We start from the raw sequence: 23,500 nt of genomic DNA on the forward strand, positions 1-23,500 counted from the left end.
GTTGGACCCCCTTTTGCCTTCAGAACTGCCTCAATTCTTCGTGGCATAGATACAACAAGGTGCTGGAAGCTCCTCAGAGATGTTGGTCCATATTGACATGATGGCATCACACAGTTGCCGCAGATTTGTCGGCTGCACATCCATGATGCGAATCTCCCGTTCCACCACATCCCAAAGATGCTCTATTGGATTGAGATCTGGTGACTGTGGAGGCCATTTGTGTCCAGTGACCTCATTGTCATGTTCAAGAAACCAGTCTGAGATGATTCCAGCTTTATGACATGGCGCATTATCCTGCTGAAAGTAGCATCAGATGTTACAGGGTACATTGTGCTCATAAAGGGATGGACATGGTCAGTAATAATATATTCCCCACACCATGACACCACCACCACCAGCCTGAACCGCTGATACAAGGCAGGATGGATCCATGCTTTCATGTTGTTGACGCCAAATTCTGACCCTACCATCCGAATGTCGCAGCAGAAATCGAGACTCATCAGACCAGGCAACGTTTTTCCAATCTTCAACTGTCCAATTTCGATGAGCTTGTGCAAATTGTAGCCTCAGTTTCCTGTTCTTAGCTGAAAGGAGTGGCACCCGGTGTGGTCTTCTGCTGCTGTAGCCCATCTGCCTCAAAGTTGGACGTACTGTGCGTTCAGAGATGCTCTTCTGCCTACCTTGGTTGTAACGGGTGGCGATTTGAGTCACTGTTGCCTTTCTATCAGCTCGAACCAGTCTGCCCATTCTCCTCTGACCTCTGGCATCAACAAGGCATTTCCGCCCACAGAACTGCCGCTCACTGGATGTTTTTTCTTTTTCGGACCATTCTCTGTAAACCCTAGAGATGGTTGTGTGTGAAAATCCCAGTAGATCAGCAGTTTCTGAAATACTCAGACCAGCCCTTCTGGCACCAACAACCATGCCACGTTCAAAGGCCCCAAATCACCTTTCTTCCCCACACTGATGCTCGGGAGAACTGCAGGAGATTGTCTTGACCATGTCTACATGCCTAAATGCACTGAGTTGCCGCCATGTGATTGGCTGATTAGAAATTAAGTGTTAACGAGCAGTTGGACAGGTGTACCTAATAAAGTGGCCGGTGAGTGTATATTAATACAGCAAAGAACAAGGTTTAAAGTATAAGTGCAGCACCAGAACCAAGCTCATAAATATAGCACCAGAAACAAGCTCAGTATATTAACACAGCGACAGAAGCAGGCTGACCACAGAACTACAGAAAAAGAACCATGATCAGTACAGAAATAGAATCGGGTTCAGAAAGTAAATATCACCAGAAAAAGATCAGACCACACATATAACAGAAGAACCAAGCTCAATTCATATATACAGTACAAGAACCAGGCTCAGTACATACCATTAACTTTGTACATAAATACAGTACTAGAACCAGGCTGAGTACATGATACAGTACCAGAACCAGGCTGAGTACATGATACAGCACCAGAACCAGGCTGAGTACATGATACAGCACCAGAACCAGGCTGAGTACATGATACAGCACCAGAATGACTTGTAATGTACATGTTCCCCAGACCAGCCAGTATTGTATCATTGTAGCAGCGCGGGGGCTATTATATATGACAGGTCCATCTATTAGCGTTACAGCCTCCATTATCAGGACTGATAGTATTACTGGTTCTGTTACCTCCTGGATCAGAGCTGGAATTAGGCGTCACATGATCTGTAGGTGACATTAATGGTGACCAGGATGTAGGAGGGTCTGAGGGATAACATTGTACAAACATTGTAGAAATATAGAGAATATACATAGAACTCGTCTTCTGATATCAGGACATGTTCTCATCTGCAGGATGAAGCTTCTGCTCCTCGTGGTCCTGGTGTGGACGGCGTCTGATGAGGCTTCTGCAGGTTCAGTAACTTCTCTCCTCAGCCGCTTTATAATTATATCCTCCTCTAATATCAGTGATAAGTAAGCAGGGGCGTAACTAGGATAGGCTGGGCCCCATAGCAGATTTCTGCATGGGGCCCCCCTTCTATATATATATATAGCAGGCACACGTCTGGCGCACTGGAGAGGAGAAGAGGTGGTCGCGGTTCACCACTCCCCTCTCCATAGAGAATAGAGCCGCATGGCTGTTCTTACGGCCATAGATGGAGCACGCTCTCTCTCTTTTGTTCGAAACAGTGAGTACTCGTTGTGGTCACCGTACCGAGCCCAGGCGTATAGAAGCTTATGGGGGAAGTATATCCGGCAGCAAATTTGCAGCCAGATATACACCCCCCATATGTACTTGTGAATGTACCCCTATACAGACATGTTTATACACAGAGTATATACAAACTCATTCAGTATATACCCACATACAGTACACACATTATATACATATACAATACACACATATATACACATACAGTATACACTGACCATATATACACATATATGCAGGATAAAAACACCATATACACACATGCTGCGTATACATACAGAATATACACACATACAGCAAATTAACACACATTCAGTATATACAGCATACATACTTACCATATACAAAGCATATACAAAAACACACATACATCATATATATATATACTTAAATGTGCACATATATATGCTTATATAAATACAGTATCTGCTTCTATGCATTTATACACAGTATATACATATTTATACACTGTAGATGCATATATACACATATATATAGTATTAAAACATATACACAGTATATACATAAATATACACATAATATGCATATATACACATATACACAGTATATATACATAAATACACACAGAATATGCATATATAAATAATATATACACATATACACAGTATATATACAGTATATACACAAATACACACAGTATATACATATACACAGTATATATACAGTATATACATAAATACACACAGAATATGCATATATACACATATACACAGTATATATACATAAATACACACAGAATATGCATATATAAATAGTATATACACATATACACAGTATATACATATATATACACAGTACATACATATATATACACAGTATATATACAGTATATACATAAATACACACAGAATATGCATATATAAATAGTATATACACATATACACAGTATATACATATATATACACAGTACATACATATATATACACAGTATATATACAGTATATACATAAATACACACAGAATATGCATATATAAATAGTATATACACATATACACAGTATATACATATATATACACAGTACATACATATATATACACAGTATATATACAGTATATACATAAATACACACAGAATATGCATATATAAATAGTATATACACATATACACAGTATATACATATATATACACAGTACATACATATATATACACAGTATATATACAGTATATACATAAATACACACAGAATATGCATATATAAATAGTATATACACATATACACAGTATATACATATATATACACAGTACATACATATATATACACAGTATATATACAGTATATACATAAATACACACAGAATATGCATATATAAATAGTATATACACATATACACAGTATATACATATATATATACAGTATATATACAGTATATACATAAATACACACAGAATATGCATATATAAATAGTATATACACATATACACAGTATATACATATATATATACACAGTACATACATATATATACACAGTATATATACAGTATATACATAAATACACACAGAATATGCATATATAAATAGTATATACACATATACACAGTATATACATATATATATACACAGTACATACATATATATACACAGTATATATACAGTATATACATAAATACACACAGAATATGCATATATAAATAGTATATACACATATACACAGTATATACATATATATATACACAGTACATACATATATATACACAGTATATATACAGTATATACATAAATACACACAGAATATGCATATATAAATAGTATATACACATATTCACAGTATATACATATATATATATACACAGTACATACATATATATATACACAGTATATATACAGTATATACATAAATACACACAGAATATGCATATATAAATAGTATATACACATATACACAGTATATACACATATACACAGTACATACATATATATACACAGTACATACATATATATACACAGTATATATACAGTATATACATAAATACACACAGAATATGCATATATAAATAGTATATACACATATACACAGTATATACATATATATACACAGTACATACATATATATACACAGTATATATACAGTATATACATAAATACACACAGAATATGCATATATAAATAGTATATACACATATACACAGTATATACATATATATATACAGTATATATACAGTATATACATAAATACACACAGAATATGCATATATAAATAGTATATACACATATACACAGTATATACATATATATACACAGTACATACATATATATACACAGTATATATACAGTATATACATAAATACACACAGAATATGCATTTATAAACAGTATATACATATATATACAGTACATACATATATACACACAGTTTATGCATATAAGTACATATATACACACAGATAAATACATCTTTATATACTTACCTTTCAAGAAGTTTGGGGGCTGTATTGGCGTCAGGTGGGTGCCCGGTGCCATTCAGACGGCACGGGGGGGGGGGGGGGGCGCGAGCGGGGGGGGGGGACGAGGGGGGGCGAGCGGGGGAGGGGGGGCGAGTGCGAGCGGGGGGGCCAAAACGAGCGGGGGGGGGCGAGACAGGGGGGGGGCGAGTGCGAGCGCGAGGAAAGATGTAGCGGGTGGGTCAGAGATGTAGAGGGCGGGTCATTGAGATGAGCGGGCGGGTTATTAAGATCAGCGGGCGTGTCAGGGGGATGAGAGGCTGGAGATCCAGGAAAGAGTTGGGCAGACCAGGAGAGATGTGGGCGGTGGCCGGGACACAGTGGGAGGGGCCCGGGGGCACGATACGGCAGGCACCCGGCAGTGCAGCCTCCCCTGCCGTGGCAAAGCACTAGTCTGCAGGGAGTGGGACCGTGCATCCCCGGGCCCCTGAACCTCACGGGCCCCGTAGCAACCGCTACGGCTGCTACGGCGGTAGTTACGCCACTGTAAGTAAGATATGTGGGAGGAGCGGTGGGAGAGGAGCAGCACAACATCTGGTTTGGAGTCTCTTAGTGGTTGGGTCTTGTCTGGGGTCTCTGTTCTTTGGTCTGGGGTCTCTGTTCTTTGGTCTGGGGTCTCTGTTCTTTGGTCTGGGGTCTCTGTTCTTTGGTCTGGGGTCTCTGTTCTTTGGTCTGGGGTCTATACTTGTTAAGGACATCTGATCCTGGTTCTCTAATCTGTGCTCTGGTTTGGTGGTCGGAGTTTATACAATGGCTGATCCTGGGTCTATATTCATTCCTTGGTTTGGGGTCTAGAGTATCTGATCGTTAGTCTTTTTTTATTTTGTGATCTGGTTTGGGGGCTGAATTCATTTAGCGGATCTTTTCCTGGTCTCATAATAATCTGTGTCCTAGGATCCTTATTTTATAGGGTGTTTGGGGTCTACCTTTATTTTTTTGGTTTGGGGGTCTGTACTTATGTTATCTGATATTGGGTCTCCTTTCAGTTTGTGATCTGGTTTGGGGTCTGTATTTGTTTAGGGCTTCTTAACCTCTCACTTTTTATTTTTTCATTTTGGGTGTCTTAATATCTTCATTAAAACCTACCACTTGAAGTGGCAGGTTTCTGATGGAAATACCGGGCACCAGCTCAGGGTGAGCTGGTGCCGGAGCTTATTTTCGTTAGCGTTTTAGACCGCGGTATCGCAGTTTAAAACACTTTTTAAACTGTATAGCCGGCGCAGGCTTCACTTCCTATGTAGCCGCGCGCACGGTAAGCGCCGAGCGCGTACCTGCCTGCGCCGGCTATAGAGTTTAAAAAGTGTTTTAAACTGCGATACCGCGGTTTAAAACACTAACGAAAATAAGCTCCGGCACCAGCTCACCCTGAGCTGGTGCCCGGTATTTCCATCAGAAACCTGCCACTACAAGTGGTAAAGAGAAAAAATATCCTTCATCTAACTGCTTAAGCCTAAAAGTAGATCGCAATTCACATGTAAGATCAACAAATTTCACTGTATTCCACACTATATTTAAAACTATAAATATAAATGCATCTTTTTTCTATTTCTATATGAATATATAAAAACCATGTTAATTGTTATATCTATTCTAAACACAAGCCTCGGTTTCATGCATTACGTCTTCTCCGAACTGCTACGGATATGACGTTAATCAGCCAACAGGTGCATGCAGGTAATTTAAATGACTTACAACCATTTGTTTTTAACTTTTCACCATGAGTAAGGCTTAGGTACAAGCCGAAACGCGTAGGTGGCTCGCCTACATGCTCACTGCACAGATTTTTTAATGTGAGAAGAATAAACGCTATCTTTTATTGGATGTGCCACGTCTACTTCGTTTTTGGTTTCACTACAAGTGGTAGGTTTCCTTTAATCTTGGATCTTTATTTGTTTAGGTTGTTTGATCATTTGTCTCCATTTATTTTGTTGCCTGGTTTGGGGTCTGAATTTAGACAAGGTGCCCATTACCAGATCTATATTTATTCTGTGGTTTTGGGGTCTGTACTTATTTTATCTGATATTGGGTCTCCTCTTCTTTCCTGATCTGCTTTGGGGTCTCTATTTGTTGATGGTGTCTGATCCTTAATCTCTATTTATTCCCGGGTCTGGTTTGGGGTCTGTATCTGTTACGATTGTCGGATCTTGGTTCTCTCTTTATTCTGCCATCTGGGGTCTGTATTAGTTGTGATGTCCATCTAGAATCTGTATCCATCTAATGTTTGGCTGATGGGGTCATTTCCATCCCCTGAGACTGAGGCCATGACCCGTGTAATTCCTGTGTCCATGGATGATGATGTTACTTTATATTTCTCTTTAGATGCAGAAAACGTCACAGATATTGAGAAACCTGATCTGATCATGAAAAAAGCAGACGTGGACTCCTCCTCAATCCAACAAAAATGTAAATTACAAAAATGCTTAAATCAATTTAACCCCTTAATGACCTTAACGGCTTGTTTTTTGCATAATAAATTGCACTTCATAGTAACAGTATTTAATATTCCATGCCGTGTACTGGGAAGCGGGAAAAAAGCCAAATGTTGTGAAATTGGTGAAAAAAACCCATTTTCTTGTGGGCTTGGATTTTACAGCTTTCACTGTGCACCACAAATGACGAGTCTACTTTATTCTTTGGCTCGGTGCGATCACGGAGATAAAACATTTGTGTAGGTTTTATAATGTTTTTATACATTTACAAAAATTAAAACCTCCTGTACAAAAAAATTATTCTTTATTTTGCCTGGCGCTAATAACTTTTTCATACTTCGGTGCACGGAGCAGTGGGTGGTGTCATTTTTACAGCCTTTTTATTGAATATTTTATCAAAATTTTTTAGCATATTTTGATAGATCGGACATTTTGGGAAGCGACGATACCAACATGTTTTTGATTTTTACTGTTTATATTTATATCAGTTCTTGGGAAAGGAGGGTGATTGGAATTTTTAGGTTTAATTTTATTTTATTTTACTTATTTATTAATATTTTTCCAGACCCCCTGGGGTACTTTAACCTTAGTTTGTGTAATTGAGCCTTCCATATACTGTTATACTATAGTATGGCAGTATATGGGGATTTTCCACACCATCTATTACAATGTGCAAATCACACATTGTAATAGATGGGGAAAAAATTAGACAGCCTCGGGTCTTTGTACGGCTGTCATGGCAACCAATCGCCACCCCCCTGGTGACTTCACAGGGGGCAATGATCAAATCCAACATGGCAGCACCCATGCACCACCAGGATGGAAATGAGTCAGGCATCTTTGTCGGAGGCATTTACAGGGTTTGCAAGCAAACGCCCACCTTGTATGGAGAGGGTGCAGCCCATGAACCCTCTCCCCACACCCGCAGCTGACGTGTAAAGGTGTATTATGTCCTCAGTTTTTCTTGGTGGTCAGGAAATGAGGGGTTTGTTTGTGTTAATCAATTGTCAATTAAGCTGAAAGTAGGGAATTTATGTCCATGTCTATTATGTAACAATGACTTGAATACGTTTTAGTTAACAGGTAAAAAAAATCTAAATTTGTGTTAGTGTTCAAATAGTTACGGACCTATCTGTACACCTCTATATAGCCCTATAGAGGACACAGCGATGGTCCAGGATTCATGATGCTGTTTGTCCATCTCTATGTATAACTGAAGTTCACTTTTCATGTCTCCTCTTCCTTTGATAGATAAGAATCTCGCTCTTCATGGTCGACCCACAATGTCATCCATTCATAAGGATACCGATTGGGGCTATTTGGGAATGGCAGTAAATGGAATAGATGGAAACCCAGACACCGACTTGTATCACGGATCGTGTTTTCACACAAACAAAGAAATGTCTCCCTGGTGGAGGGTGGACCTGCTAGAGTCCTACACAATTCACTACATAACAGTCACTAACAGAGATGCCTACGGGAGCAGGATTAATGGTGCAGAAATCCTTGTCGGATACTCTTTGACCAACAATGGAAACAGCAATCCAAGGTGAGCCTCAGCCCTTATTGCTGTCCAGGCTTTGTTAACATTTTTTTACTTATTTAACTTGTCACAGGTGCTCCTCCGACCCACATCCCGGGTTGCAGACGCACCCATGCTCCTCTCCGTGGCCCCGGAACCCCGGGACTGCTCTCATCTTTCTTCGATCCAGCGCTTACGGAGATTTAAAGGGCCAGCATGCCAATAATTCATAGTATCATAGTATCATAGTATATTAGGCTGGAAAAAGACGCAAGTCCATCAAGTCCAACGTAAGAATTAAATAAATGTTTTATCCCCATAACCCGTGATATTTTTTCTCTCCAGAAAGGCATCCAGGCCTCTCTTGAACATGTACATAGAGTCGGCCATAACAACCCCCTGCGGCAGAGAGTTCCATAGTCTCACTGCTCTTACAGTAAAGAACCTTTGTCTATGGTGATGGTAAAATCGCCTCTCCTCTAGGTGTAGAGGATGTCCCCTGTGTATGGTGATGGTAGAACCACCTCTCCTCTAGGCGTAGAGGATGCCCCCTGTCTATGGTGATGGTAGAACCTCCTCTCCTCTAGGTGTAGAGGATGCCCCCTGTCTATGGTGATGGTAGAACCCCCTCTCCTCTAGGCGTAGAGGATGCCCCCTTGTCCTGGTCACAGGCCTAGGTATAAAAAGATCTTTGGAGAGATCCTTCTACTGTCCGTTCAGGTACATTGTAATGAGGTCTCCCCTCAGCCGTCTTTTTTCTAAACTGAATAATCCCAAATTTTGTAATCTGTCATTGTATTCTAATCCCCCCATTCCCCTAATAATCCTGGTTGCTCTCCACTGCACCCGTTCCAGTTCTAATATATCCTTTTTATACACTGGTGCCCAAAACTGTACACAATATTCCATGTGTGGTCTGACCAGGGATTTGTATAAGGGCAAAACTATGGGGGATACGCTATCGTGCGCCAGCGTATGATAGCCCCGCCGCTACAAATTCGCAGCCCAATACATGAAGAGGCTTCTGCATCTTCATGTAACGGACTGCCAGTTGCGCAGCGTTTATCCTACGCCAGGCAGGGCCTGGCGTAGAAAGAAACGCAACCAGCAACTTTTCACGTATGAAAAGTCGCCGGCAGCAGCGAGTGCGCAGGTGCGGGGACAGTAACGCCCCGCGCCGGCCCACTCCCGTCCGGTCGCGCCCCCCGCTCGGCCGGCCGCGCCGCCCCTTCACGCCCCACTGGCGTGAAGGTGGCGGATTGGGGAAAATAATCGCAAAAGCTAGCAATAAGCTAGCATTTGCGATTATTTCAGGGCCTCTGCGCCACTGGCGGTGCGCAGAGGTCCTGATAAATATCCCCCTATGTCTTTATCATGAGAATCTATTCCTCTCTTGATACATCCCATAATTTTATTTGCTTTAGCAGCAGCCGCCTGGCTCTGGTCACTAAAATTAAGTTTACCATCCACCAATACCCCCAAGTCCATTTCAGCTCCAGTTTTACCAAGTAATTGACCGTTTAGAACATAACTATACTTTTTGTTTCCAAGTGCATAACTTTACATTTATCTACATTAAACCTCATCAACCATTTCTCTGCCCACTCCACAAGCTTCCCCAATCCCTCTGTAATGCTAAACTATCGACCTCAGTATTTATTACTTTACGCAGTTTAGTATCATCTGCAAATATTGAAACTTGACTGTGTAAACCCACTACAAGGTCATTAATAAAAATATTAAAAAGAAGAGGCCCCAATACTGACCCCTGTGGCACTCCACTGGTAAGGTCAACCCAATCTGAGAATGTGCCATTAATGACCACCCTCTGTTTTCTATCACTAAGCCAATTACTTACCCAAATACACAGATTTTCTCCTATTCCCAGCAGTCTCATTTTATATACCAACCTTTTATGTGGCACGGTGTCAAATGCCTTTGAAAAGTCCAGATATACAACATCCACAGCGTCCCCCAGATCCAGTCTTGAATTTACCTCCCCGTAGAAACCAATCAGATTAGTCTGACAGGACCGATCTCTCATAAACCCATGCTGACGCTGGGTTATAAGGTTGTGCACAGTGAGATACTCGAGGACAGCATCTCTAACAAACCCCTCAAATATTTTCCCCACCACAGCAGTTAGACTCACGGGTCTGTAGTTTCCAGGATCGCTATTTGATCCTTTTTTGTATATTGGTACCACATTTGCTATGCGCCAGTCCTGTGGAACATAACCAGTCCTCAGTGAATCTTCAAATATTAAAAATAACGGTCTGTCTATCACGATACATAGTTCATGCAGAACCCGGGGGTGTATGCCATCTGGCCCCGGTGATTTATCTATCTTAGTGGTTGCGAGGCGGCGCCGTTCCTCTTCCTGGGTTAAACTGTTGACATTCCAAAAAGAAATTACATTATTCCTCATTGTGTCTCCACCAGGGGATTTTCCTGGGTAAAGACAGTTGAGAAAGGGACATTCAGTAGATTGGCCCTTTCCTCATCTCCTTCCCCCATGACCCCCATGTTATTTCTAAGGGGACCCACACTCTCTGTTTTTAGTCTCTTATCATTTATATACTTGAAAAATAATGTGGGATTATTTTTGCTCTCCCTGGCAATTTTTCTCTCAGTCTCTATTTTTGCAGCCTTTATCTGCTTTTTACAGGATTTATTTTTCTCTCTATAATCCTGTAATGCCTCATTGCTACCTTCACGTTTTAGCACCTTAAACGCCTTATCTTTCTCGCTTATTGCTTTCCTTACAAGTTTCCTTACTAGTTAGCCACATAGGCTTTTTCATGTTCCTCTTATGCTTTTTCCCATTAGGTTTGTGTTTCTCACAGGACTTTTTCAGAATATATGAGAAAAAGTCCCATTTTGGGGGGGGGGCTTTTGTCTTTGAGAACATTATCCCAGTCTATGCCTTTAAGGTCTTCCCTTAGTTGCTAAAAATTTGCCCTCCTGAAGTTTAGAGTGTTGGTTGCCCCTTCCCTAACGTTCTTAGTAAAGCGTAATACAAAATCAATGATATTATGATCACTATTCCCCAGGTTCCCCCCAACCTGTAGTTTTGATACCCTAATTGGTGCTGACCAGCTGCCAATTCTGTTAAATTCCCTGCCAGATCTTTGTGCCTCAAAGCCTTAGAAAGCTTTATCTCTATGCCTTGCGACTGTTTGTTGAATTCCCGTTGTGACCCCGGTTCCGCTCCTGACTTCGCTCCTCCACTGCCTGCCTTGGCCTTTTGCCTTGCTCCTGACTCCAATCCTGTGCCGCCGGTTCTGACCTCCAGCCTGTCCCTGACCATGATGCTGTATCACGATTCTGTACTTCGCCTTGGCCTCCACCGCGACAAAGTCTCGCCTGTGGAGCGACCCGTTGGTACCACGCCACAGCAAGTCCAACCCGCTTTGTGGCTGGCTCTGGTGAAAGCCGGGTGCCACTTACATTTCGTTCCCAGGTGTCGTCTTACACCATTGTCCACGGTGGTACAGAGGATCCACTACCACTGATCCTGAGAGTAAGATCTGGCCATGGATCCCGACAAGGCTCCGCTTCCTAAACTGGCTGATCTTACCACCATTGTGGTCCAGCAGTCTCAACAGTTTGCCGTGCAAGGACAGCAGCTCACCTCAACTCACCGCAAGAATTCACCGCCACCCTGCAGCATTTATTGGCTACTCTGCACCAGCATCCAGTACTGCCGGTACCACTCATTACTATGGCTGCATTGTCTACTGCTGAACCCAGGCTGCATATTTCCATGCCCTCCAAATATGATGGTGTTATGCAGTAGTTATGCAGCGGCTTCATTACTTAGTGCCCCCTACATATCGAGCTGATGCCTTCACAGTTTGCCACAGAATGGGCTAAGGTAGCTTTCATGATCAGCCTCCAGGAAAGCCCTGGCATGGGTTACTCCCCTCTGGGACAGGAACGATCCAGTCACGGCTACTCTCACCACGTTCCTTTCTGAATTCCGGTCTGTCTTTGAGGAACCTGCCCAGGCGTCTTCTGCTGAGACCGCACTGCTGAAGCTGAGTCAAGGGGACTCCTCTGTCGGAGACTGCGCGGTCCAGTTCAGTACTTTAGCCTCCGAGCTGGATAGGAATGAGGCGGCCTTGCTTGCTACTTTTAAAAAAGGACTGTCTGGTCAGATCAAAGATGCCTTGTCTGCACCGGACCTGCTGTCTACGCTGAGTGGTCTCATCTCTCTGGCCACTCAGATTGACATCCGGTCTACTGAGCATTTTGAGGAGCAAAGTCTGGAAAAACCACAAGTCAGTACCCGACGTCTGCCCCGCCTGGCTCCAGTCTTCCAAAGACCACTTCAGCCATCTTCCGTGTCTGCTGAAGAGGAGCCCATGCAGGTGGATAGAGCTTGTCTGTCTTCCAAAGAGCATTCCAGACTAAGACAGGAGAACCTCTGCCTCTATGTGCCAGCCCGGAGCACTTTCTTATGTCTTCTCCCAGCTCCTGCTCCCGTCCGGCCTGGCGTGCGCTCACCGCTGATTGGCGCAGGCACTTCCAAGATCCCTTATAGGCCGGCTGTTCCCAGGATTCCCGGCCGGATCTTTGAGCTACCTTGCCTTAGTGAAAGCTTCCTGTGCTCCCTACGTTTATTCCTTGTTCCTGCTCTGCTGTATTCCTGTTGTGACCTCAGACCTGACTTTTGACTTCTGTATCTCTGCCACCTGCCCCGACTGTCTGTCTGTACCTGACCACGTGCCTGGACACCGATTCTGTACCACAACCTTGGCTTCCCCCGCGGGCTAGTCGCATCTGTGGAACGACCTGGTGGCACCCTACCGCAGCAAGACCATCCCGCTTTACGGCGGACTCTGATGAAGACCAGGTTCCACTTAGATTCTGGTCCCAGGTGTCGGCTAGTACCATCTCCCGCGGTGGTCCAGAACCCTGACAACCATTAGATGCAATGAAACCTTTTTACCGATTCCTCGCTATTTTAGTGCCAAGAGGCATGAGATTTTTCAATTTAAATACATTATGATAGAACAAGTGCCACCCTCCAGACGAGGGGGTAATATTAAACAATTATTGAGGCTTTGTGAGGCTTATTGGATTCCTCTACTTGACACACTGGAACTCCATATGATATTATGATATTGCAAACATATAGTAACTAAAATGTTTTTGTTTTCACTATATTATAATAAATATGACTTGAACATGGTTACAATATAATTTTTATTCTTTGCATTGATAATTGTGCAATTTGATGTATATTTTTACCTTTAGACACGGACTGTGAAGTATTTCACCTATTGAGCCTCCCTCTTGGTTACATCACATCCCAGCTGAAGTGTGCCTGAGGGTGTGATGTCATTAGTAGGAGATTTACTTGCCTTATATAATGAAGTGTCTTTATGTATGTTGATATCAGTTGACAAAGGCTTGTGGACGGGCCCGAAACGCGTCCTGATCCGGCTCCTTCTTTGTCTTTTTTACAAAAGAAGGAAGAAGAATCACTAAGCAGTGAGTGCCAGGATTTTTTCTTTCTACTGGTAACCACATACGGCACTGAGTTACCATTCAACAAGACAAGTAATAGATCAAAATTTGTGGCAGATTATATTTTTATATGTAAAAAAAGAGAATTATTCTCACCGTTAATTCGGTTTCCATTAGTCCACCATGACGGCCCCAACTGGAGGATGACCCTTGACCTCTGTAGGGACAGGAAGCAGAGAGGTTAAATACCCCACCCCGGCATCCGTACACCAGTGGCTACCAAATAACTACACCGGCCTTGGATGCAACCCATTTATTGTATGTTATCAATTCACACATAACAAATAGGCAATATTAACTTAATCAAAAATACAGGGTGGGAAATATATATGGGCCGTCATGGTGGACTAATGGAAACCGAATTAACGGTGAGAATAATTCTCTTTTTCCATAGCGTCCCCCATGACGGCCCCAACTGGAGATGTACCAGATTATAAAGTTAGGGGGGGACAACAGCTTGTAAGACCTTCCTTCCGAAGGTTAGATCTCTAGCACTTTGGACATCTAGCCTATAGTGTTTAGCAAAAGTCAGGTGAGTAGACCAGGTAGCTGCTCTACATATGTCCTCTAATGAGGCCCCACGTTTCTCCGCCCAAGAGGCTGCCACCCCTCTGGTCGAGTGGGCCCTAATAGTCCCTGAAATGTCCAGGTTGTTGGCATCATAAGCTTCTTCGATGACCGTTCTGATCCACCTGGCGATGGATGCTTTTGAAGCCTTCCTGCCTTTGTTTTTTCCCCTAAATTGTAGGAGAATGTTGTCGTCCCTTCTCCAGGATTTGGTCTCTTCGAGATAATGTAACAGGTATCTTCTGACATCCAGTGTATGCCACTCCCGTTCTTTGGCATGCTTTGGGTTCTGGCAGAAGGAAGGTAGAACAATCTCTTGATTACGATGAAAAGATGATGCAACTTTTGGTGTGAAGGTTTTATCTAACATTAGCACAATTTTATCCTCACACAGTCTAAGATATGGTTCTTTAATTGATAAACTCTGGATTTCCCCTACACGCCTAGCTGTTGTTATGGCTATGAGAAAGGAAATTTTCAGTGTTAATTCTCTGAGTTTAACCGTCTCGAGAGGTTCAAACGGTATCTTTGTGAGGTAGTCTAGCACTAGTGAAAGATCCCAGTTTGGGATATTTTGCTTTATATGTGGCCTTAGCCTGACAGTAGCTTTGACAAACCTTTGAATCCATCTGTTCTCTGCTAATGAGGTGTCGAAAAAGGCACTGAGGGCTGAAATCTGGACTTTTAAGGAGCTCGTCTTCAGGCCCTTGTCGAATCCTGCCTGCAGGAAGTCTAGCACCTGTGAAATATTAGGGGATAGTTGGTTAGGAGGAGTCCTGCCACAAAAGGATACAAACTTTCCCCATATCCTTGCGTAGATTTTGTGGGTGACTGGTTTGCGGCTGGCTTTAAGTGTAGAAATTACCTTGTTTGATAGTCCTTTGGCAATCAACAACATCCTTTCAGGATCCACGCCGAGAGCTGGAGAGCCTGTGGATTTGGATGGTAAATGGGGCCCTGAAATAGGAGATTGTTTACTGGTTCCAGCATGATGGGTTCTTCTAATGCCATTTTCCCTAGCCACGGAAACCAGTTCCTCTTTGGCCACCAGGGAACAACGAGAATAACTTTCGCTTGGTCTTCTCTGATCTTTTGAACAACTCTCGCTATGAGAGGTATAGGAGGAAAAGCGTACATTAGAGGCCCACTCCAAGTCTGACTGAATGCATCCCTCCGGCAAAACGGAGTATTTGGCTCCAGAGAGAAGAAATGGGGAACCTTTGTATTTTTGCTGGAGGCAAAGAGATCTGTCACTGGTTGTCCCCATTTTTGTGTGAGATATAGAAAGATGTTCTCGTTCAGGCACCACTCGTTGTGGTCTATAGTCTGACGACTTAGATAGTCTGCTATTAAATTCTTTTCTCCCTTTAGATGGGTGGCTGAGAGAGAGCGGATGTTGGCTTCTGCCCAGGTGAATATTTTGTCTGAGAGACTGAGGAGATCTGGGTTCCTGGTACCCCCTTGATGACGGAGATACGCCACTGTGGTGGTGTTGTCTGAGTAAATTCTTATATGACTCCCCTTCAGGCTTTGAGTGCTGGCTCTTAAAGTCTCTAGGACAGCTCTTAGTTCCCGAAAGTTTGAGGAACGGGATCTGATTGTCGATGGCCATAGCCCCTGAATGGGTCGCCCTGCTATGTCTGCTCCCCAACCTGACTGACTTGCGTCCGTCTGGATGTTTATCACTGGCCAGGGATGCCATGACACTCCTCTTCCCAGATTTGAAGTCTCTGTCCACCACTCCAAGGATTGCTTGACCGCTATCGATATCTGAACCTTCTGATTCAAGTGTTGGGGATTTTTGTCCCAGGAGGTCAAAACCCAGTTTTGAAGGGTTCTGGTGTGACTCTGACTCCACTGTACGCTTTGAATGGAGGATGTCATAAGCCCCAGTATCCTCATGGCTTCTCTTATTGTGCAATGATTCCTTTTTTGAAACGTCGTGATCTGTTGTCTCAGTCTCGCTGCCTTTTCTGGTGGTAAAAAGGACATCTGCTGGATCGAATCCAATAGTGTTCCTAGAAATACAACTTTTGTGTTTGGGACTAGTCTGGATTTCTCCAAATTTATCATCCATCCTAACTGCTGTAGGATTGTCCTTGTAATATCTCGGTGGTGTATTAGCTCCTGTTCTGAACTGGCCACCACTAGCAGATCGTCCAGGTAGGGGATGACTAGTATCCCTTTCTGCCTCAGATAAGCTATCACCTCGACCATGATCTTTGTAAATGTCCTTGGGGCTGAAGAAATCCCAAAGGGTAGTGCCTTGTACTGGTAGTGGACCTCTTCTCCCCAAGGTGATCGAACTGCAAACCTGAGGAACTTCTGGGATTTTGGATGTATCGGCACATGGTAATATGCGTCTCTCAGGTCTATTGTACACATAACCGCTCCTTGTTGTATCAGGACGACTGCCGAACTCACGGTTTCCATCTTGAATTTTCGATAGAGTATATGGCTGTTTAGTTTTTTCAGATTGCAAATCATTCTGAATGCACCGTTTGGTTTTTTTATTAAGAAGAGGGGAGAGTAGTGTCCCTCTTTTAACTGTTTTTGAGCTACAGGGATGATGACGTCCAGTTGAACTAGTTTCTGTATCTCCAACCATAATGAGCTTGAGAGATTTTCCGAGGGCTGCTCGGTCAGAACAAATTTTCTGGGAGGAAGAGAGGTTAATTCTAACAGGTAACCTTCCCGAAGAATACTTAGTATCCAGGGGTTTGATGTTATCTGAGTCCATTGAGAGTGGAACTTCAATAGTCTTCCCCCCACCCTGGCGTCATTGTTTTCTATAAGCCGGGGCAGAGTTGCTGGCACTGAGTAGGAAGCCTCTTCCTTTTCCTCCTTTAGGGTAGCTCCATCTACCTTGCTTGCCTTTCCCTCTAAAGGGCTGTCTCCTGTCCTTAGCGTCCCGAAAGGGCTGTTTCCTGGGGTTACCCCTGGACTCCGGAAACCCCTTCTTTCTATCTGCCGCCTTCTCCAAAAGCGTGTCGAGTTCCGAACCGAAAAGATATTCCCCCTCGAATGGAATTCCACATAATTTCGATTTTGACCTGAAATCACCGGTCCATTGGCGAAGCCAGAGAGACCTCCTAACCGAATTTGACAGTGCCCCTTCCTTGGCACTTATTCTAACTCCCTCCGCTGAGGCATCTGCAATGAAGGCGGCCGCTGCTTTTAAGGTGGAGAATGTGCCCAATAACATTTCTCTTGGAGTGCCGTCTCTAACATGACCTTCCAATTCTGTAATCCAATGAAACAGAGTGCGTGCCATGGATGTCGTAGTAATATTAGATTTTAGGTTCAACATGGCACACTCCCATGTCTTCTTTAGAAGGCTGTCCGCCTTCCTATCCAGAGGATCCCTCAGCTGAATTGCATCCTCGAATGGAAGATCCGTCTTTTTGGTCATCTTGGTGACCTGAATATCGACTTTGGGGGTAGAATTCCAAATTTTTGCTTCTGTTTCATCAAAGGAGAGACGGCTTTTAAACTCTCTAGAAATGGAGATTCTACTCTCCGGTTCTCTCCATTCTTCAAGTATCAGCTCCTTAAGAGTGTTATTTATGGGAAACACTCGCCTCTTCTTAACCTTAAGGAGTCCAAATAACTCATCTTGAATGGATTTAGTTTCTTCTATCTCCTCAATCTTGAGGGTATCTCTCATAGCCTTTAGAAGCGGTTCCAGATCTTCTGAAGCTAGTAAATATCTAGATTCCATTTTACATGCTGAATTGGATGGTCCTGGCTCCATATCCATAGATTCCTTGGTCCCTTCCGAGTCCGATGCGGAGTCTGACATGGATTCCATAACTCGTTGTCTTTTATGCAGAGGCTCTTGAGGTATAAGAGTTGTTATAGATGAGGCTATAGATGTTTTAACCTCATCCCTAATAAAACTGCGCATCTCATCCACGAAAGAAGACCTCTCTTCCCTGAGTAGGTTATCCACGCAGGTTTTACAGACTGTTTTTTTGTAATCTGCAGGGAGCTTTTCTGAGCACATGTTGCACTTCCTTGAAGTGGCTCTCTTCGAGCTCGACTGATCTTTAGCTCTCACTTTATCCTTCTCCTTTTCCCTGGGCTCCTACCAAGGAGAAGGAGAAGTAATTAGTCCTTAACCGGACCCTATGTGACAACACGGGGATATGTGGGTGACCCACCACCCTATCCCTAATTAACCCTACTTACAGGGTTCAAGGATAAGAGATCCAGACCTGAAGCCTCCATGCCTTGCGTCTCCATATTCCCAATTGTGGGACCACCGGTATCAGTAAACCTAAACATTTTAACAGAAGTGAGATAAATTCTGCTTTTAACCAAGTGGAATATGAATAAAGGAGTAGCTGAGGTATCTTGAAATGAGGGATACGCTGCACAGGTCCCTAAGATAGATACATACATGTATATAGACCTGGGTTGGATAAGACACATATGAGGCAATCATACAGCATGTAACCGACCTTAATGGCTGGAAATGCCTAGAATAGCGTCCGATCTCAGAAATGCTTGAATCAGGGCCAAAAGAGCGTTTGTTAGACCTCAGATCAACATGACTATCTCGCTTTTTGAATCTTACCGCTCCACGTTCCTGCTTCCGGGTCGCGCCATCGTGACGTCACATCCGGTCCCGTCATTTCCGGCGGAAGTCGTCACCGGAGTCGGACGGCAGCCGGTCCACGTGACCTCCGCGATGGACACGCTCCGGGTGTCCTTAGCTGCGCAGAGCTGCGGGCAGAGCCGGAGAAAAATGGCGTCTCTGCTTGTGGCAGAGGAAAGGACCGAAGTCCGATCGAGGCCGAGACCGCCTTAGGGTAAGGGACAATTCCCTGCGCCACTTAGGTCCCCCCTCACCGTCCCAACTACTGGGGATGAGGAGAGACTTCTCTCTACTACCTGCCCTGTGTAGGGACAGGAAGCCACTGGTGTACGGATGCCGGGGTGGGGTATTTAACCTCTCTGCTTCCTGTCCCTACAGAGGTCAAGGGTCATCCTCCAGTTGGGGCCGTCATGGGGGACGCTATGGAAACAAATATTTTTTCAACTTTAAGCCTCTAACCTCTTTTAAAGCAAATAACTGTGAACACATTTTTTTTTTAAAAAAGCATTTCTCTTGAAAAATAAAGCCATAAAAATAATTCCCAAAAAATAAAACGTTAGAGACATAAAAAGTACACAAAAAATTGGACAAAACCTGAATGTGGAAATCACTGTGAGCCTGAAGCAGTTAAAGAACTTACGCAAATGTGAGGCAATTCAGGACACTGAGAGGAGGTTGGTGACAGACATTTCCTCCTCCCGATGTATATCAGTAATAGTAGAGCAGGGAGCGATGGCCTGGTATATGTATATATGTGTGATACGGACACTTACCTATCATCCTTTCTGTCACAGGTGTGCTCTGGTGACTTCTCTCCCAGATGGAGCGACTCAGACTTATGAGTGCGGAGCAATGGTCGGGAGATACGTCAATATCGTTTTGGCTGGACAGACTGAGGTTCTTCACCTGTGTGAGGTTCAGATCTTTGGAGAGCAATCACCGGAGGTTAAAATCTGATGATAAAATAATGACAGCAATATAGTAACAATCCCAATAATCACTGCACATATAACTGCAAGATATCATGAAATAAAAGCTTCTGCAGATTCTCCGCCTAGTGTGTCATTTTTCACCTTTCAGGGATCTGCTCGATAAAAAGTCAGACATTGCTTCTTGGGATTAAGGATGTGTCCCTCACTGTATGGGGGTAGTGTTCCTCACTGTATGGGGGTAGTGTTCCTCACTGTATGGGGGTAGTGTTCCTCACTGTATGGGGGTAGTGTTCCTCACTGTATGGGGGTAGTGTTCCTCACTGTATGGGGGTAGTGTTCCTCACTGTATGGGGGTAGTGTTCCTCACTGTATGAGGGTAGTGTTCCTCACTGTATGGCGGTAGTGTTCCTCACTGTATGGCGGTAGTGTTCCTCACTGTATGGGGGTAGTGTCCCTCACTGTATGGGGGTAGTGTCCCTCACTGTATGGTGGTAGTGTCCCTCACTGTATGGTGGTAGTGTCCCTCACTGTATGGTGGTAGTGTTCCTCACTGTATGGAGGTAGTGTTCCTCACTGTATGGAGGTAGTGTTCCTCACTGTATGGGGGTAGTGTTCCTCACTGTATGGGGGTAGTGTTCCTCACTGTATGGGGGTAGTGTTCCTCACTGTATGGAGGTAGTGTTCCTCACTGTATGGGGGTAGTGTCCCTCTCTGTATGGGGGTAGTGTCCCTCACTGTATGGGGGTAGTGTTCCTCACTGGATGGGGGTAGTGTTCCTCACTGGATGGGGGTAGTGTTCCTCACTGGATGGGGGTAGTGTTCCTCACTGGATGGGGGTAGTGTTCCTCACTGGATGGGGGTAGTGTTCCTCACTGGATGGGGGTAGTGTTCCTCACTGGATGGGGGTAGTGTCCCTCACTGGATGGGGGTAGTGTCCCTCACTGGATGGGGGTAGTGTCCCTCACTGGATGGGGGTAGTGTCCCTCACTGGATGGGGGTAGTGTCCCTCACTGTATGGGGGTAGTGTCCCTCACTGTATGGGGGTAGTGTCCCTCACTGTATGGGGGTAGTGTCCCTCACTGTATGGGGGTAGTGTCCCTCACTGTATGGGGGTAGTGTCCCTCACTGTATGGGGGTAGTGTCCCTCACTGTATGGGGGTAGTGTCCCTCACTGTATGGGGGTAGTGTTCCTCACTGTATGAGGGTAGTGTTCCTCACTGTATGACTGCTCAAATAATAAACACTTACTAACCCGGAGCCGGATTGGCCCCTTTAATACCGCATACCCCAAATATAAATAACCAAACAGAAACCATTGCTTAACCATTCTCAATTGTGGGTCGACTCGGGGTTGGCCACAGCTTTATTGAAACCATTGATAATTTAACCATTTCTTTGTTTGAATATATAGACACTTTTAACCATTCCACTTTACATAACACCAGATAACACCCTGTATGCCTGCCATATGTAAGGGCATGTAGGGCAGTGTTACCCCTAAAAAACCACCACGGAGGAGGTCATGTATCCACAACTACATGACCCTCCGACCCCCAGCCAACCAAAAACCACACCATATCCATTCCAACCTGGTGTCCGAAAGATGGACGCCAACAGGTAACAGCAAACAATCACTGGTGCCCACCAGCTGATGTAATACATCACTCTTCCAAACAAATTGTGACACCCAGGTATTGTCACATCCACTATTGCTGCATCTCTAGCCCCGTACCATACAGCTTTCATGATTATGTCCTACCACACCAACTCCCGGTAGAGAAAGAAAAACGTAAATCGCTCCAGGTCGGGCTGGATTAGTGTAATTTGTCGCCTAAGGCGAATGTAGCAGATGACGACGCCCCTTAAATGATGACTACTGAATAATGGCCGATTATCGTAACCTCAAGCTGTTTTTTGCAAGCAGTGCAGGACCCGGAGACCTCACCCACAGATGTTGGTACCATAGAAGCCCAAGGTTCCACCACCCAGATGGATATTCACGCGCTGATCTGCCCAATAGACACACAAGTGTCCTAGCATTCACATGCTGGAGTGAAAACCTGAAAAAGATAATGCATTAGCAAAGAAGCAAAATTAAAGTGACATAACCTTCAAAACAATTAGAACGCCAGCACCTTATCCATCCCACCCCTGAAACTAGCTGTAAGTGCAGCGCCAATTTTAAGAGGGTTCCTTAGAAGGAGCCCAACTGCACTAAAACCCTTCATAAAACCGCAGCAAATTGTAAACAACTCGCAGGAAACTGATTTACAGGAGCAAAACCCAATCCCACGCACACAAACTTTGAAATACAAGGAAACCTCAATTACATGACAAGTCTCACCCCAAAAAAGGCCATAAGGACAGCCCAATACCCTTATTGAGTTATTTGACACAATGACATCTACATAAAGCCAGGGCCAGGAACAGGCATCAGCCCTGTGGGAGATTTGGCCCAGTAGAGACCGTGGTAGCGGGGTGCTGTGATGCAGTTCAAGACAGTGACACCAAGGTTTAGTCCAAAACAGGTCTAGCCTGCGTTTATTGTAGCAGCAAAATAAAACAGCCTTTACATTCAGGCATTAAATAAACAAAAATCCTACCCGTCAGGGTGCTAACTATACAGGTATTCCACTAACTCACCACTATACAAAATCACTTGGCTGCTCCAGGCACAGAGGTCAGGGCTGTTTTCTCTCCAGCCTCCTTCCAGAGAAAGACAACACTTCCAGCTCTGCTGAGCGGTTTAAAAAAAAAAAGACTGATTGGGCTGCTCCCATCACCTGTGTCCAAGGTGCTGGACACCCAACCTCAGCACTAAGGCCTTGCATAATAGGAAAACCTAGGGGAAACATACCGCCCATCCACAGTTAACCCCTTCAGTGTCTCACATACCCTCCCCCTCTGTTTGACCCTGTGGGGTCGAACACTTTTGGCCATCAGACAGTGGGTACGAGACAGGGCATCGGCATTCCCATGCAGCTTTCCTGCTCGATGTTCTACCGTGAATTTGAAATTCTGCAACATTAGGAACCACCTTGTGACCCTGGCGTTCCTCTCTTTAGCCTGACTCATCCAGGTGAGGGGAGAGTGATCGGTCACTAGTGTAAACTGTCGCCCTATCAAGTAGTATTTCAGGGATTCTAGAGCCCATTTTATCGCCAAGCACTCCCTCTCAACTATGCTATAGTTCTTCTCAGGGGGTGTGAGCTTGCGGCTCAGGAATGTCACAGGATGTTCCTCACCCTCCACTACATGGGAC

General features: G+C 44.0%; 1 protein-coding gene across 1 annotated transcript; it reads left to right on the forward strand.

Moving 5' to 3' along the window:
* Window positions 1–1,819: 1,819 nt before the first annotated feature.
* On the forward strand, window positions 1,820–20,355 carry LOC140122756 (fucolectin-like). Its single transcript, XM_072143950.1, has 4 exons — window positions 1,820–1,893; window positions 6,973–7,056; window positions 8,334–8,631; window positions 20,101–20,355. Exons 1-4 carry the CDS (start codon window positions 1,836–1,838, stop codon window positions 20,261–20,263), a joined length of 603 nt encoding a protein of 200 aa, XP_072000051.1. The 5' UTR covers window positions 1,820–1,835; the 3' UTR covers window positions 20,264–20,355.
* Window positions 20,356–23,500: the final 3,145 nt, after the last annotated feature.

The sequence above is a fragment of the Engystomops pustulosus genome, chromosome 3 (genome assembly GCF_040894005.1).
Source record: "Engystomops pustulosus chromosome 3, aEngPut4.maternal, whole genome shotgun sequence".
Classification (NCBI taxonomy): domain Eukaryota; kingdom Metazoa; phylum Chordata; class Amphibia; order Anura; family Leptodactylidae; genus Engystomops; species Engystomops pustulosus.